The sequence below is a fragment of the Pollicipes pollicipes genome, unplaced genomic scaffold (assembly GCF_011947565.3).
Source record: "Pollicipes pollicipes isolate AB1234 unplaced genomic scaffold, Ppol_2.1 Scaffold_5724;HRSCAF=6776_pilon_pilon_pilon, whole genome shotgun sequence".
Lineage (NCBI taxonomy): Eukaryota > Metazoa > Arthropoda > Thecostraca > Pollicipedomorpha > Pollicipedidae > Pollicipes > Pollicipes pollicipes.
This window is the reverse complement of record NW_023596746.1, coordinates 47,653,825-47,669,421: the sequence shown is the minus strand read 5'-3', so window position 1 is coordinate 47,669,421 and position 15,597 is coordinate 47,653,825. Positions and strand designations below refer to the sequence as shown.

The window sequence follows — 15,597 nt, the reverse complement described above, 5'->3', positions numbered from 1 at the left end:
TGGTGTGACATTGAAAAGTCCCCAGGTTTGAAACCCATCCACTGCTGAGAGGGGATTGCATGCGCTGGCAAACTGTTGTTTGACGGCGACTGAATTGGCTCATCTGGCTGTGATGTGCGAAACGTCGGATCTGTACCAGCCTCCGTGCCTGCGTGGTACACCAGGAGCCACGCTGTGGTAGACCCTGCCCATCCCTCTCGTCGGAAGCCAGTCCCGCTAGCTAGTGGCGGGCCACTTTCAGTCCAGGCTACCGTGCCCAGGGACGGCAGCGTAGTGAAGCCCAAGAGCGGTGCTGTAGAGATGGCCCAAGTGGACCCCAGTGAGTTGCTTACTAGCGCTTGCTAGATTGAAAATGCATTCGGAGTTGCCTTTGCGTGCATGTTGAGCGGGAGCGGGTATGCTGAGGATCGGAGCGGGGTAAAGAACGAGGAAAAGGAAGCAGTCAGATCACAGGGGGTTGCGTGGACGAATGAGTGCGTCGGAGTTCCACAAGTTTGAGTTACGGACGACAGAGTGCCGGAGCTGCGGCGGAACCTGAAAACAGAAACCGATGCCGGTTTGTCTAGCGCCTTTCCGCAGCCTTAGCAAATACACTCAGCACACAGTAGCCCATTTCGTATAATGTGAACGAGCGGCTCTTTGCCATGCACATATTTTTATAAATATTTTTTACTTCGATGGCATGCTTGCACAGATCGGGACCGTGCACGGGGCATGGAGCCCGGTCCATCGTGTTCGAGCGTTTTAGCTTTAGTTTTTAGAGTTTTAGCGCCGCCCCCGCGGCGAGCGGGACGGCTAACGTTCGCGTTCCTCTGGTTGGCCTCGGTAACAGCACCACCGACGCCGCCCGCTCACTTGGTGGCTACGCCCGGTGTCCGGCAACTGGGGAGGCGCACCGCCCGCCTCCGACGCCAGTCCCCGCTCCGTGGTGCGCGTGAGGCTCCGCGGGCGCTCGGCCGGCTATGTACAAATTAGGTCCAGGAATCGGTTGTAGTGTCTTGTCACCTATCTGTACAGCGTGGTGTTGTCATCGTCTACGGGTTCATGTATACAGTGAATGTGCGTAGATGTCCATGCATGATTTGTACGTAACCTGTGTCGAGCAAAACTACTGTTTTAGACACGGCAAACGCCACCTGTGAGCGCAGCTGCGCAGGCGATATAGGCGGGTGTCGCCATCGCGGCAGGCAGGTGCTAGCCGATTTCCGTGGTGTTTGTGTGCTTTATGGTATTGGTGTGAACTTCGCCTCTTGTCAATAAACATATCCCACATGCTTTATTATCGTCTTGGGGAAAAATCGCGGGCACACTGAAGTCACGTACATCAAACACAAAAGCCTGACATGACAGCGGTGGCCAGCAGCAGCCCCACTGCCACGCGCGATCTGAGGCCCATCAGGTCTCGTCTCACCACTTGGCGCGCTGGAGAGAGCGTAGCGCAAGTCAGCTGCCCGCACTAGGCTCATGTTCACACAATGAACGAAGCTGCTTACCAGCGCATCTTCGTTCATTGCTATAAGCGAACCTTACGTCATCCGTTTGCTGCGAAGGCCCGTCACCGCCGATCATGAGATCACCCGTAAACGGCGCTTCGAACATGCCCCGCGCATCTCCTATCGCACGATCTGTCCACACACCTTTGGGGATAACTTGCGTGGAAAAGAAGGGTACTTGATATTTTATTGCACGGAAATCCGGACATGCCTTTTCACTAAATATGAGCAGCATCCAGTGTACCTCATGACTACGATCAACAACAAATGGCGCTTCCGATGCGTCACGTCCTACGCCACATCCTATGTCACCTCCAAGCCACCTGCCATGATGCGACTGGACAGCACAGCAGAAGTGTTAAGGCCCCGCAAGGCCGCCGGGCCAGCCATATGAGACGTCCCTCAGCGCGGGCCGCCACACCCACACATGGCATCACAGGCCGGGCGTTGTTGGCCACACCGTCGTCACCCATCCGCCGATGCCACGTGCACGAGACGGCAGTCCGACACCGTCCACACGCCCTACCCCTCCCCCACGCGCGCCGGACTACGTCAGCCGGGTGACGAGCCACCGGGCTACGGTCAAGCTCCACAGCGTGGCGCCGGCGGCCGGCGGGTGCCACGAACAGCCGCCCCGCCGCCGAGTCTGACGGCGGCGGCAGCGGCGACGCGTCACCGCTGTGGAGTCTGGCGGCGGCGGGGCGGCGACGCGTCACCGCTGTGGGGTCTGGCGACGGCGGGGCGGCGACGCGTCACCGCTGTGGAGTCTGGCGACGGCGACGCGTCACCGCTCACCGCCGCCGACTGACGCCAGCCGCAGCACATTGTGGGCCTGCAGCAGCAACGGCCGGTCCACCATGTGTCCCCGGAACGTGAAGGCGCCCTGCCGGACACACGCCACATTCGCTCAGCACAAGCCGCACTCGGCTGGGCGGAGGGCACCCAGACACCCTAGCGGCCGCTCATGGAGGAGCCGCACTCGACTGGACTCGGGGCACCCAAACACCCTACCGCCCGCTCTCGGAGGACGCAGGCGGTGGGCTGAACGTGGATCAGCCCCGACACGCCTCCGCCAGCTCTTGCAGCGTACGGGGAGGATGTGAGAGGTGAGCCGGCACCCCGCCGCCTCCGGCTCCTCGGCCAGAGCCCGGGCCATTGGGCCTGACGCGCCGGACACACCGGAGCGCACCGAGCTGTGACGCAGGACGACGCCGCGCACCGACGGTGCGGAGGGGCGCGATGCGACCGGGCGGAGAGCCGGCGAACACCGCAGGCGGGGCCGGAAAACATGCGTACAGCGCGGAATCGGGTACACGAGCGGCATGCCCGCCGCCTAACCGGCACAACGTCCTCCGAGCGCGTGCTGGCTGAAATGCGCCGTTGCTACGTCACCTTAAGTCGTTGACGTCACATGTTCATGGAGCATGCTCCCTGGTCCCAGAGAGCATGCGGTGGAGACGCCCCACCTCCCATCCGCCGCCAGCCCTGGCTGGGCCCCCACGGTCCGCCGGTGGCCGGCTCACCTGGCCCGAGCGCTGGTGCCGCTCGAACGCCTCCACCAACTGGGCGGCCCACTCAGCGCGCTCCGCCGACGGCGAGAAGGCACGCTGCACGACGGGCACCTGGTCCGGATGGATCACCTGCTTCCCGGTGAAGCCGAACTGGGCACCCTCCTCCGCTTGACGGCGCAGGCCGTCCAGGTCTGCAGACAGGGCGGCGGTCAGTGACCCGCTGGCCGTCCAGGTCTGCAGACAGGGCGGCGCTCAGTGACCCGCTGGCCGTCCAGGTCTGCAGACAGGGTGGCGGTCGGTGACCCGTTGGCCGTCCAGGTCTGCGGACAGGGCGGCGGTCAGTGACCCGCTGGCCGTCCAGGTCTGCAGACAGGGCGGCGGTCAGTGACCCGCTGGCCGTCCAGGTCTGCAGACAGGGCGGCGCTCAGTGACCCGCTGGCCGTCCAGGTCTGCAGACAGGGCGGCGGTCAGTGACCCGCTGGCCGTCCAGGTCTGCAGACAGGCCGGCGGTCAGTGACCCGCTGGCCGTCCAGGTCTGCAGACAGGGCGGCGGTCAGTGACCCGCTGGCCGTCCAGGTCTGCAGACAGGGCGGCGGTCAGTGACCCGCTGGCCGTCCAGGTCTGCAGACAGGCCGGCGGTCAGTGACCCGCTGGCCGTCCAGGTCTGCAGACAGGGCGGCGGTCAGTGACCCGCTGGCCGTCCAGGTCTGCAGACAGGGCGGCGGTCAGTGACCCGCTGGCCGTCCAGGTCTGCAGACAGGGTGGTGGTCACTCCGTTAATATCTGTTGGTATCTGTTAATATCAGTTAACATCTGTTGTCCCAAAAAAGAGGGCCCCGCATCTTAACCACAATTTGACAGTGATATATCCCGAAGTATGTTCAGAACGACTTCGACAAAACTGGCATAACTGATCAAAGCGCACGCGTATAACCTAATAATAAGCGAAATATACACAAAGGTGGCACACCACCTTTTAAAAAAGAATAGACTAAAACACAATACCACCGCCAGTAGCTCGTGAGAGTTCCGTTCCAAGTAGGTGTTCTGAACAGAAGGGCGGAATGAAAGCTACTTCGTCAAACTTGGATGAAGGAAACGCATGTACGAAGATCTGCATACATGGAAATCTGGGCAACAAATTATCAAAAATAACACAGATAGGACACACTGATGTCTTTTGAAAGCGATTTAGACGTCGAATTCTCATACGCTTTAACCACTATGCAAAAGAAGATAAGACTGCGGTTGTCATTTACGCTAACTTTAGGTCGCTCCACACTGCAGGTGCCATTAGTCCCCGCAGCCCCTGGACGGCGATGGACAGTGGGCATATGCCTGTAAGACTGCGAGTGTTCAGCATGAACACTGTGATCATCATAAGAGGTGGCGCAATCTCGAAATATCCGGACGCATTAGCAGCCTGTGGCCAGAATACAGCAATCAGTTAGTACCAATGGAGTCACATTGGCGCCAAGGAAAACAGCAGAAGAATGCCAACTAGAATTTTGAAATAGGATACCATCATACCAAGGTAGAGGCAGAATAGAGCCCGGTACCACGAGCAGCAGGTCCCTTGCGCATGCTACTCTCGCGCAACGCTGTGGCTCGCGAGAGCTTGGATCAGGCCAACAAACAACGGCTGGCAGCAGTGTTCTAGTGTAAGCGAGGGTGCGTTCACCCAGTGAGTGGTCCGCGTGCTGCAAGCCCGCTGATCCACGATTTTGCGCTGTGCCTTTTCCCAAGCCCTCGTAGGACGCATGGGACCGTTGGCAGCACGCAGTGATTCGTTTGCTGTCTGAACCAAACTAAAATAAGCAATCCAGGCCCGTCGACCAGTCAAAGAACGCGGCACCCTCCTCTGATAACGCAGACCGGTGCTTCTCTCATTATCCAGGCACCCTGGAAAGCAGAAGTGTACGCGTTCCACATTGGGACACAGGATGACACGCAAACTCCATCTGGAAGAAACGGACGGAGCTTGTGCAGCTGATGTTAACCGCACAACGTCAACCGCACAAATCACAAACTGATAAGGAGCATCGGTGACGCTACGGACGGCGATAAAGTGGAAGGAAACCCTTCGGAACTGCCTGTATGCTAGAACTGAAGAAGGGCGAGACTTCCCAGCACTGGCGATGATTGAGTGGCGCGCGTTCGAAACTGGCCTGGTCCACTTCTGTGACGCAGGGGCTGGACAGATCAGCACCAGTGCGTGACCTCAGTACAGACTGACCCGGTCCGCTCGCGTGACCCAGGAACTGGACAGATCAGCACCAGTGTGTGTGACCTCAGTTCAAACTGACCCAGTCGGCTGGCGTGCCTCAAGGACTGGACAGATCAGCGCCAGTGCGTGACCTCGGTACAGACTGACCCAGTCCGCTCGCGTGCCTCACGGACTGGACAGATCAGCGCCAGTGCGTGACCTCCGTACAGACTGACCCAGTCCGCTGGCGTGCCCCAGGGACTGGACAGATCAGCGCCAGTGTGTGTGACCTCAGTACAAACTGACCCAGTCCGCTCGCGTGGCCCAGGGACTGGACAGATCAGCACCAGTGTGTGACCTCAGTACAAACTGATCCGGTCCGCTCGCGTGCCTCAAGGACTGGACAGATCAGCACCAGTGTGTGTGACCTCAGTACAAACTGACCCGGTCCGCTCGCGTGGCCCAGGGACTGGACAGATCAGCACCAGTGTGTGTGACCTCAGTACAAACTGACCCAGTCCGCCCGCGTGCCCCAGGGACTGGAGAGATCGGCGCCAGCGTGTGTGACCTCAGTACAAACTGACCCAGTCCGCTCGCGTGCCCCAGGGACTGGACAGATCAGCGCCAGTGTGTGTGACCTCAGTACAAACTGACCCAGTCCGCTCGCGTGCCCCAGGAACTGGATAGATCAGCACCAGTGTGTGTGACCTCAGTACAAACTGACCCAGTCCGCTCGCGTGCCCCAGGGACTGGACAGATCAGCGCCAGTGTGTGTGACCTCAGTACAAACTGACCCAGTCCGCTCGCGTGACCCAGGGACTGGAGAGATCAGCGCCAGTGCGTGACATCAGCGCGAGCTCGGCCTAGCTGATTATCAGCTGTTACCCCAGTCGCAAGCTTGACAGTGGGGACCGTTTGGCCGCCTGCTTCTGTAACACGCCTGGCACGGAGCGGCCGACAGCCTGTGCCACAGCGGCGCGATACCGCACAACTGAAGTGACGCACCAGCGCGTCCGGCGCGCGACAAATACGTGGTGGTCCCTGCGCACCGCAGTGCTGCGTATCACGTTCAGCCGCCACCAGGTCGGTGGGGTCAGACTGGGGCATTAGCAGGAGCTGTGGTCGGTGACCCGTCACCGGACGTAGCCTAAACACGGCGGCTACAACCAGAGCTCGTCACGTATGTGTCTCGCGTATAGCGCCCCGCAGCGGCCGGCGCGCAGTCGGGCGGGTCGCACCGAGCCGTCCTGTCGGGGATGGCGCCAAAACAGACGTCGAAATCGGGCGAACTTCATCGATGGGGCGGCGTGCCATAAACGTTCACATCCGCACCTGCCGTGCTTTTCTACGTCACTAGCTCTGCCGCCAAAGTCGAAACCTGCAGACCTGCAAACCCTGCAAACTCACCATGGAAACGTTATTTGGGCTTAGCAGGCCAGACACGAGCCGCCCCGGGACCAGACGTCCGCGTTTCGTGCGGCGCCCCGACGGGTCCGGTCCGGTCCAACTCGGCAGAGGGATGCCTGCAGTTCTACCCACAGATCAGACATGGGGACAAAGTCAGGCCTCTGGTTCCGCAGCCCGATCCGAGGCCAAGACGGTGCGATGAATCCGAAGTCGACGTCGAAGTCGAAGTCGATGGCCTTGAAGTTTGGAAGTGTAACGTCGACATTAAATCCAGAAGGTTCATATTTTTGGAAAACACGTGCGGCCGAATCGGAAGGCAGCGGCCCTGAAATCTGCACCGAGGCCATAGGCTGCGAAGCTACGAAACGCGAAGCCAAAGTCAAATCGATCAGAATCAGATCAGAACTGAGAATAACCAGCTGGTTTACTGGCTCTCATCCATGCATGCATCTCAGCCTCGAAAATATATAACACATAACACATCCAATAATACATAAGGGTGACAAGATTTGCAAGACTGCTTTTTCAAAATAAGTCGTAACTGCATCGAGAAAGTCACCACGACCAAACCGAGGCCAGCAATTCAAGATCATATGAAGCGAAGCCTGAAGAATACAACATGAATATTCGAAGACGAAGCTGAAGCCAACTGTTCAAAATAAAACAAAGCCAAATCCGAAACTAACGTTTCAAATGGCACGAGGCCGAAGCGGACTACAGCTGCGGAAAATGGCTAAAAACTCTAACCAAGTCCAAAGACATGGAGAAAAACCGCGACTTCACAAAGCTAACGCGGAACCGGAAGCTGGCTTCGTCACCACGCCTGTCACGGACCGCGCCCTACTGAACCAAGTAGCGTCCGGGTTAACATGGACCCCCAAAGACACATAAAGACGTCATTTAAATTGTAATGCCAGCCCTACTTGGCGAGGAAGATGTGCTTTGAGACAATGCAACGTAAGACGCTCACCCACAACGTCACGGAGATTGCGTTGTGAGGACACATTTACAATGGTGAAAATATATCCAAATGTGCGTGCGAAAAGCCGATAACACAATGCATTACGTAAGATAACGCCATGTCGACGCCCGCTCAAACTGTAAGGTAACGCCGTAAGTGAGACGTACATGCGATTCCCAATGAAAAACCGGATCTATGATCTTGAAAAGCCAAACACTATCAAACGCTGTTTCCTCTGGTCAGCAAAATGGATCAGAAACACACGCACACAGAAAAATAGCTACGTCTTGTGGTATGCAGTGGCAAACCACCCGCCAATTTCGTCGCTGCTCTGCTCAAAGTTGATGTGATCACATTATCTCCTTGACCACATCACACATCTGTAAACATCTCCTGCAGGTCGCGTCATTTCCCAGAGACCTCTGGAGGGACGGGGTTGACGCGTGACGTCACCGACTCTCTCTGGTCGAGGACCAATCACGGGTGGGCCCGGGGAAATGGGGCCGTTACCGGGCCGGCCGGCGAGTTACACAGATTGCAGGCCGCCCGTCAAGGCGCGCCCCGTACCTTTGTAATCGATGTACACCGCGTCAATCGCCTGAAGTTTGAACGCCCTGGCGATCATGACGAAGTTCTGGCGCGCGAAGAGCAGCTCCCCGGCGGCGGAAGTTCGCGTGGCACCTGCCGAACGGCCGTTCCGCGTCAGCTTTGGCGCCAAAATACGGGCCTTTGTCGGCGGCGGGCCCGGCGGCGGCCGGCAGGCAGGCGCGGCGACACAAAGGAGGCGACCGCCGGCCCGGCGACGCGAGGCAGACTGCTGTCAGGCACGGGCCGGCTGACTGCTGCGACGACAGCGGCCACCCGGCTCCGAGCTGGTGACGCCCGGCAGACACCAGACACAGGCCGGCTGACTGCTGCGACGACAGCGGCCACCCGGCTCCGAGCTGGTGACGCCCGGCAGACACCAGACACAGGCGGGCTGACTGCTGAGACGACAGCGGCCACTCGGCTCCGAGCTGGTGACGCCCGGCAGACACCCGACACAGGTCAGGCCAGACACAGGCGGGCAGACTGCTGCGACGACAGCGGCCACCCGGCTCCGAGCTGGTGACGCCCGGCAGACACCAGACACAGGCCGGCTGACTGCCGCGACGACAGCGGCCACCCGGCTCCGAGTTGGTGACGCCCGGCAGACACCAGACACAGCTCAGGCCAGACACGGGCCGGCAGACTGCTGCGACGACAGCGGCCACCCGGCTCCGAGCTGGTGACGCCCGACAGACACAGGACACAGCTCAGACCAGACACGGGCCGGCCGGCCAGTGTCAGAGGGGCCACGACGCAGACACACGACAGGTCGCATCGGGAGACGCAGGTACGCTAGTCTCGCGACGACCTTGTTAGTGCACGGCGTGTCTGAACAGATTCCAGCAAGCCGACACTGACGCATGCTACTGGCACTCCAACACAAAGTACGGCCACGCAGCGCGGGTGGCGTAGTACAAGTCCAACACACCGCTACACAACACAACTGTTGCGTGTGTTGCGGCGTTACACATAAGTAGTAGTGTCACACTTGGAACGATCATTGGTACATTTGACCTCGTCCATGGAGGCGTTATTTACACAAGGTTCAATACTTGGAACTGCCAAAATTCAAGGCTGTGATACATACGTGGCTAAAGGCAAACATCGTCAGTTCCCTCCTCACAACCAACAACACATGGTGACGGCCGGAGAAGAAACCGGCCGACAGTGCACAAACAAAACATTCGATTTGAATGACCGGGAGGATGGGAAAAATCCCATCTGCATTAAAAGCTTGTCCCAAACATTCGGTACAACCATGGCGCGGCACTTCTTGCTGACATTTCTTGGAAAGGCGACGAAATGCCCGATATTAACATTTACAGCATAACTGCTGAGTAGCCTGTAGTAGCCTGTAGACCCCCAGATATATTGGCGCACCACATGGCCCGTTTATCTGCCAGTTCTGTCACACTGCGGAACGGAGGCGACGGAAGAAGAAGACAAGGAGCTTCTCACACCGGCAGGAGAGCAGACACCGTGATGATGGCAGTCACAGACAGGCGCGGGTCACTGGCCTTCAGAGCCACTACGAACGACCACGTGACACGCGGCCCTGCTGTCGGCCAGCCGCGGTCTGGAGTCCACGTATCAGTCACCTCGTGCTTCATTTAAATTCGATTTAGAATGGCAAAAGAAATTGTCCAAAACCTGTATGAGTCAGGCATGACTCAAACAGCTAAGCATGCAGCACATTACAAATGGCAGCTGATTCGATACGGCTCGCCTGAATCGGGAGCGTTCGACTAAGTGTACAATGCAACCCAGCTATCTCACTTCTCAATGTTTCGCCGCGGGCACAAATGTACTAATGTATTAAAACGTTATCACAGATGAACATTCAATAGGCAACTACGGTATACCGGCGATGTAAAAAGCTTACAGCCGAGACAATCACCACCTTTCCAGGAGCAGCAATTATCGGTACGACCTTGAAAAGGCAGCGTTTAAACAGAATCTTCCAAAAAGTAAGGACACAAATGAAATCAAAACATTCTCCCATTTAAAATTCAGAGGAAGACATGCTTCATGCGTGACATGATCACCGAATTGGCATGAAACCTATGTAGGTGGTTTGAAACTCCTCGATACACAGTATTCTATATGTTCAGCGTCCTGCACGCATTTCAACTTATTAGTTGGTACATCCTACCCACTGCCGTTTCCCTAGCATGTATCTCACAAGATTTCACACTAACACACCTTGAATCAAAAGGGTTGCGCTAAAACCCCACAGATTGTCTGGACTTATCACCCAACACATATAGCACAATACGATATTCTGATCGCAGTTGGATATCAAAACGGCGCTCACTGAGAGCAGCATCCGTGCTCAACAGGCGGGGCTACGATCGTACCTATCCCGCAGATTTAAGCTCGGCCACAATGGTGCTTAAAAGGACGGAGTCATGATGAGCAGCATGCCCTTCCTGCGCCGGACCTTAACATCCACGCCGAGTTGTCCTGACCGCAAGGTTCTTTGCCATCGATTTGGGACCCGACTGCAAAACAGCACTCATGCGGGGCGGTCTCCCGTCAGTGCGACGGGTCTGTCGTCTAGCAGTGTCTCCAGCACTCCAGCACACATCACAAAACAGCACTCATGCGGGGCGGTCTCCCGTCAGTGCGACGGGTCTGTCGTCCAGCAGTGTCTCCAGTACTCTGGCACACATCACATCCTCTGGGATGTGTGGGTGTCTCACCCGTTGCGGTACAGAACAACGTCACGTTCCTGGTTACCTTCTCAGCAAAACTGATTTGAATCTGGATCATCTGATCAAATTGATTACATCTGGATCCATGCCTAAATTACGCATTCGGCGACGGTGCGCGCACGTTTTATCTTACGCCTGAAGACCGACTGGCAAGCACGCGACAATAATATCAGCACCCTGGCTTACCAATATCAGCGCAGTAGTCATCCGACCCAAACACGAGGCCATCTAGCGACAGCGCCGTGCCAGCCACCAGTTCCTGTGCCCGTTCGCAGATGGCTCTGAGGTTCAGAAGGCCCAGCGCAGATTCAGTGAAGAGGATGATATTGAGGGGACGCGACATGGTACTTGAAACGTGATGCCGGACCCGTTCAATGAACTGGGGAAACAAATTCGGGAGTGAGTGCACTCAGTCACAAGCCCAAGAGTAAGCAGGGCGCCCTTAGCACCAAGCTACACTAACAAATTGCCAGTCGCCTCATCAGTACATCCAGACGAATCATTCAGCTCTCTGCCAACCGTTCAAACAACTCCATCGCTGATAAAGCCACACACCGAGTACACCCATCATCATTCACTACATAGTTGCTAGGTGGTGCGTGCTACTGTATAAGACATACTATCACAAATTAAATGACGGTAGAGCTGACTGTTTGAAGCAGAAAGCATTAAAAACCCAAGCTGTGCTAAGGGAAAGCAAAGAACCATACATTCTTTTTGCGGTTGAAATCACACTGTCAGCACTATACAACTATCAAAAAAATTTCCAAAATCGTTGGGGCGGGGGGGGGGTGACGTATGCACAGATGACAACTTCTCGACTCACCCAGGTCACGTGATCGACGGTGTCCACTTTAGGCAGATGCACCGTGTCGGGCAGCCGCTGTCCGGAGAGCACGTGCTCTAGGTCAAGGTGACAGAGGCCGCTGTCGACCGAGTTGACGCGCACCGAGCAGTCTTTGCCGGATAAGCCATCGGAGCCAGAATCAAGGACGTCGCGGATTGTCCGACGTGCCTCCTCCTGCGAAGCAAACAACTCTGGGTGACTGGCACAAATAGTCAAGCAGAAAAGCACTTAAAGAGAGTTTTCCACATTTGTATGGGGTTTTGAACTGATAAGCCCTCTTGAAGATCATTCAGTGCAGTTCACGGCCCTGCCTTTCTTGAGGTCTAAATCCCTCCAGTTTCTGTGCTGCCCACTCGCGAAGATAAGCAGACTTTTTTGAGGAGATTGTTTCGAGGTCACCAAGCATCTATGACACCACAATGATCACTCAAATCCTGTCATTTCATTAGCCATGTGATCAAGGCCAAGAAAATTATAATTTTCGAGCCTCGACGGGCACGGCGCAGCAGTGCGTCTCGCCGGATGAATGTGTCACAGGGCGGGCCCTGCACTGACCAAACGTGCATGAAGGAGCTGCTGATAGCAAGCCACAATGGTGGTCCTGCACCTGAATGAGACGTCTCACCAGTCAGAGCTAAACTATGAGCGCGGATGGCGCCAGCACCACAAGATTGCCGGTTAGATGACGTCACCATAGTCATGTCTGCTGACGCTACCACCTACCGCGCGGACCGTTTTGAAGGCAAGCCGACTGACGCCCAGCTACCCAGTGCTGCCCATCTCACTCACCCCCACATCCACATTCACGCCCAAACCCACACATGCACAGCAGAGGGAGTGGCACTCCGCCTCTGAGTGACAGGCCCGCCGGTCGGGCCGGGGCCGGCGTGGGTGGCGGCGGCGGCAGCGGCGAGCGCTGGTGTTGCCGCACCTTGCGGCTCAGCGCCACGCCGTCCTCGCAGTCCAGCACCACGCAGTCGGCAGGCACCGACGCCGCCTTGGCTATCTTGCGCCGGTCGCTGCCCGGCACGTACAGCACGGCACGGCGCGGCGTGTAGGCCTGGCGCAGGCCGACAGAGCGTCACGACAACAGGTGCGGACCACGCCAGACAGAGGTCTGACTGCACTGCATAGCAGTGGCTGCTCGGGCCAGCCCAGGAGTGAACAGAGGTCTGACAGCACTGCACAGCAGTGGCTGCTTGGTCCAGTTCAGGAGTGAGCAGAGGTCTGACTGCACTGCATGGCAGCGGCCTCTCCGTCCAGTCCGGGAGTGAGCAGAGGTCCCACTGTACTGCACAGCAGTGGCCACTCAGTCCAGTCCAGGAGTGAGCAGAGGTCTGACTAAACTGCACAGCATCAGCTGCTCAGTCCAGTCCAGGAGTGAGCAGAGGTCTCACTGCACTGCACAGCAGAGGCCACTCCATCCAGTCCAGGAGTGAGCAGAGGTCTGGCTGCACTGCACAGCAGCAGCCACTCAGTCCAGTCCATGAGTGGGCAAAGGTCTGACAGCACTGCACAGCAGCAGCAGCTCAGTCCAGTCCAGGAGTGAGCAGAGGTCTGACAGCACTGCACAGCAACACCTTCTCAGTCCAGTCCAGGAGCAAGCAGCCAGCTTTTTACCCTGCAGGAACATGCATATGTGTGGGTGTAACAAACACAATGAAAACACCATTGGGTGCAATCATACTATGCTGAGCATATCAGTGGGATTGGAGTGTTAGGTCAGTGCTGCTGGAATCTTTACACAAGAAGTGCTGGACAAAATCAGAAAAGGTAGTGACTTATGCTGCTTATACCTCATTTTACCTGCATCTGTTTGGCACTTGCTGGGCACACACAGCACAAGTCCAAGGCTTCCATCTAACATGTGACACATAATGGCAGCAATCTGTCATTTGTGTCATTCTTAATTATGACCCAACATTATTGCACAACTAAAATGAAGACAAACAGGTTAAGTGTTAATGCAGATTGACTAGCAATGTGCTGGAAAAAGCAAAACAAGCAGCAGCTTTGAAAGAGTTAAATAAAAATGTGTCTCAAGATTTCCCATACCTCACTGCTGCATGGTGCTAAGGATTTGTCCAACAACTCAATTGAAACAAACCAAAAAGTGAGGTACACATCACCAAAAGATGAAAATATGTTGCAACATCAACTTATCACTTATTACCTAATTAATACCTTCTGATCTGATTGAAGACCTTTGTTTGAATAATGCCTAGTTTGCATTAGGGTGGCAAACCACTTGCTGGAGGTAAGCTTTGTCAAATGCTGTAATCTCTCCATGCCAGGAACAATTTGATGTGTATCTGAAAAAACAAAAATCACAGTGAGACACACAGCACATTACAACAGTCAACTATGTCATGCAATATATGTAGTCTTGAAACACAACCCCAATTCATGAATACACCGATCCTCACCAAAGGGATCTGCAGCTGCCCCTGGCACAAAACCAAAGTTTTTTTCTAAATAAAAACACCTCATGTAACACAAAGCACAAAACCTGAAGAGAATATTGATTTAGATGATCATCCTCACTGTAGTAATGTCACTCTGGAGCTCCTTTTGTTATTGCATTCTTGCATACCAAGCTTTAAAATATGAATAGCATATAGACATTTTCTAAAAGGATTGAGCATGAATTCAACTAAAAGTTCAAGCTGTTCAACTAAACATCTATCCATCCATTCAATGTCACCCCATTATATCAATCTGCAAAAAACCACAGCCATGAATAAGGCTTTTACCTCACTAACGAACATGTTCTAGAGAAATTGCCCTAAACATGGAACACGCGCTCAAAGAAATCAGAAAATGGGGATATTGTACTACTGGCACCGCCAGCGTATGCCTCATACTTCCTAGAACGGCCTGAATAAATCAAATCTTGCATGCAAGCCGTGCGATGCGCACACAAACCGATTACGATAAATTCATCAGACACAAATCGATACCTCTAGTACCTTTAGTTCACTTTACGTGTCACATAACGACAACAAACGACGCCTTACATGGCCTCACAGCTAGCATCGGACGCGCCAACCAGCGTTGTGGCATGTCCGTCAAGTTAGCGATTTATTCAGCGATTTTTTTTCGGCGACGAGTTCCGATTTCCCTGAAAAAAAATGATTTCAAGGTCAATTGTGGCATGAAAACACTAAATATGGCCCTTATTTTGCAATATCATATGACATTCAAGGTCAAAAGCTGGGTCAAAGGATGGGGAACTCGATATCACCCAAGAATTACCGGCCGATATTCGACTTGCAAACGTGAGAATATTCAACACAGAAAGAGATGGGGAACTCGATATCACCCAAGAATTACCGGCCGATCTTCGACTTGCAAACGTGAGAATATTCAACACAGAAAGAGCTTCAAAAAGTCCTGCCCTCTCAAGATCACCCTTCAAAGTCAAACGCGGGCTCAAAAGATGGGGAACTCCATGTCTCTCAAAAATTACCGGCCGATTTGTATTTAACAAAGATCACAACATTCACCACAGAAAGAACTAGCGTCCGTCAAAAAGTCCTGACCTCTCAAGGTCACCCTTCAAGGTCAAACGCGGGCTCGAAGGACGGGGAACTCCTTATCACCCAAAAGTTCCCGGCCCATTTTCAACTTACAAAGATCAAAACATTCACCATAGAAAGGGTTCCCGTCCTTTGAGCGCACGTTTGACCTTGAAGAATGACCTTCAGAGGGCAGAACTTCTTGACGGACGCTCCACCATTCTGTGGTGAATATCATAGTGTATGCAAGTTTAAATCTGGCCGGTGATTTTGGGATGATATTGAGCCCCCCATGCTTTGAGCCCACGTTTGGCCTTGAAGGACGACCTTGAGGGGACATGACTTTTTGACG

The 15,597-nt window shown here is 55.1% G+C and overlaps 1 protein-coding gene across 2 annotated transcripts; it reads right to left on the bottom strand.

Moving 5' to 3' along the window:
• Positions 1-2,252: 2,252 nt before the first annotated feature.
• LOC119103633 (citramalyl-CoA lyase, mitochondrial) lies at positions 2,253-14,012 on the bottom strand. Of its 2 annotated transcripts, XM_037227235.1 has the most exons (7): positions 13,912-14,012; positions 12,659-12,787; positions 11,707-11,901; positions 11,067-11,259; positions 8,146-8,259; positions 3,017-3,195; positions 2,253-2,376 (listed from the first exon to the last, which is right to left on the bottom strand). In XM_037227235.1, exons 1-7 carry the CDS (start codon positions 13,957-13,959, stop codon positions 2,278-2,280), a joined length of 957 nt encoding a protein of 318 aa, XP_037083130.1. In that variant the 5' UTR covers positions 13,960-14,012; the 3' UTR covers positions 2,253-2,277. The 2 variants fall into 2 exon arrangements, with proteins under 2 accessions (XP_037083130.1, XP_037083131.1); XM_037227236.1 differs by lacking the exon at positions 12,659-12,787.
• Positions 14,013-15,597: the final 1,585 nt, after the last annotated feature.

Bases quoted from the DNA above. Each gene is read 5' to 3' on its own strand.
- LOC119103633 (XM_037227235.1), bottom strand. From the start codon at position 13,959: ATGCAAACTAGGCATTATTCAAACAAAGGTCTTCAATCAGATCAGAAG. The intron at 12,788-13,911 runs GTATTAATTAGG...GGCCTGCGCCAG, and splicing joins GTCTTCAATCAGATCAGAAG to GCCTACACGCCGCGCCGTGC. The intron at 11,260-11,706 runs GTGAGTCGAGAA...TTGTTTCCCCAG, and splicing joins CCGTCGATCACGTGACCTGG to TTCATTGAACGGGTCCGGCA.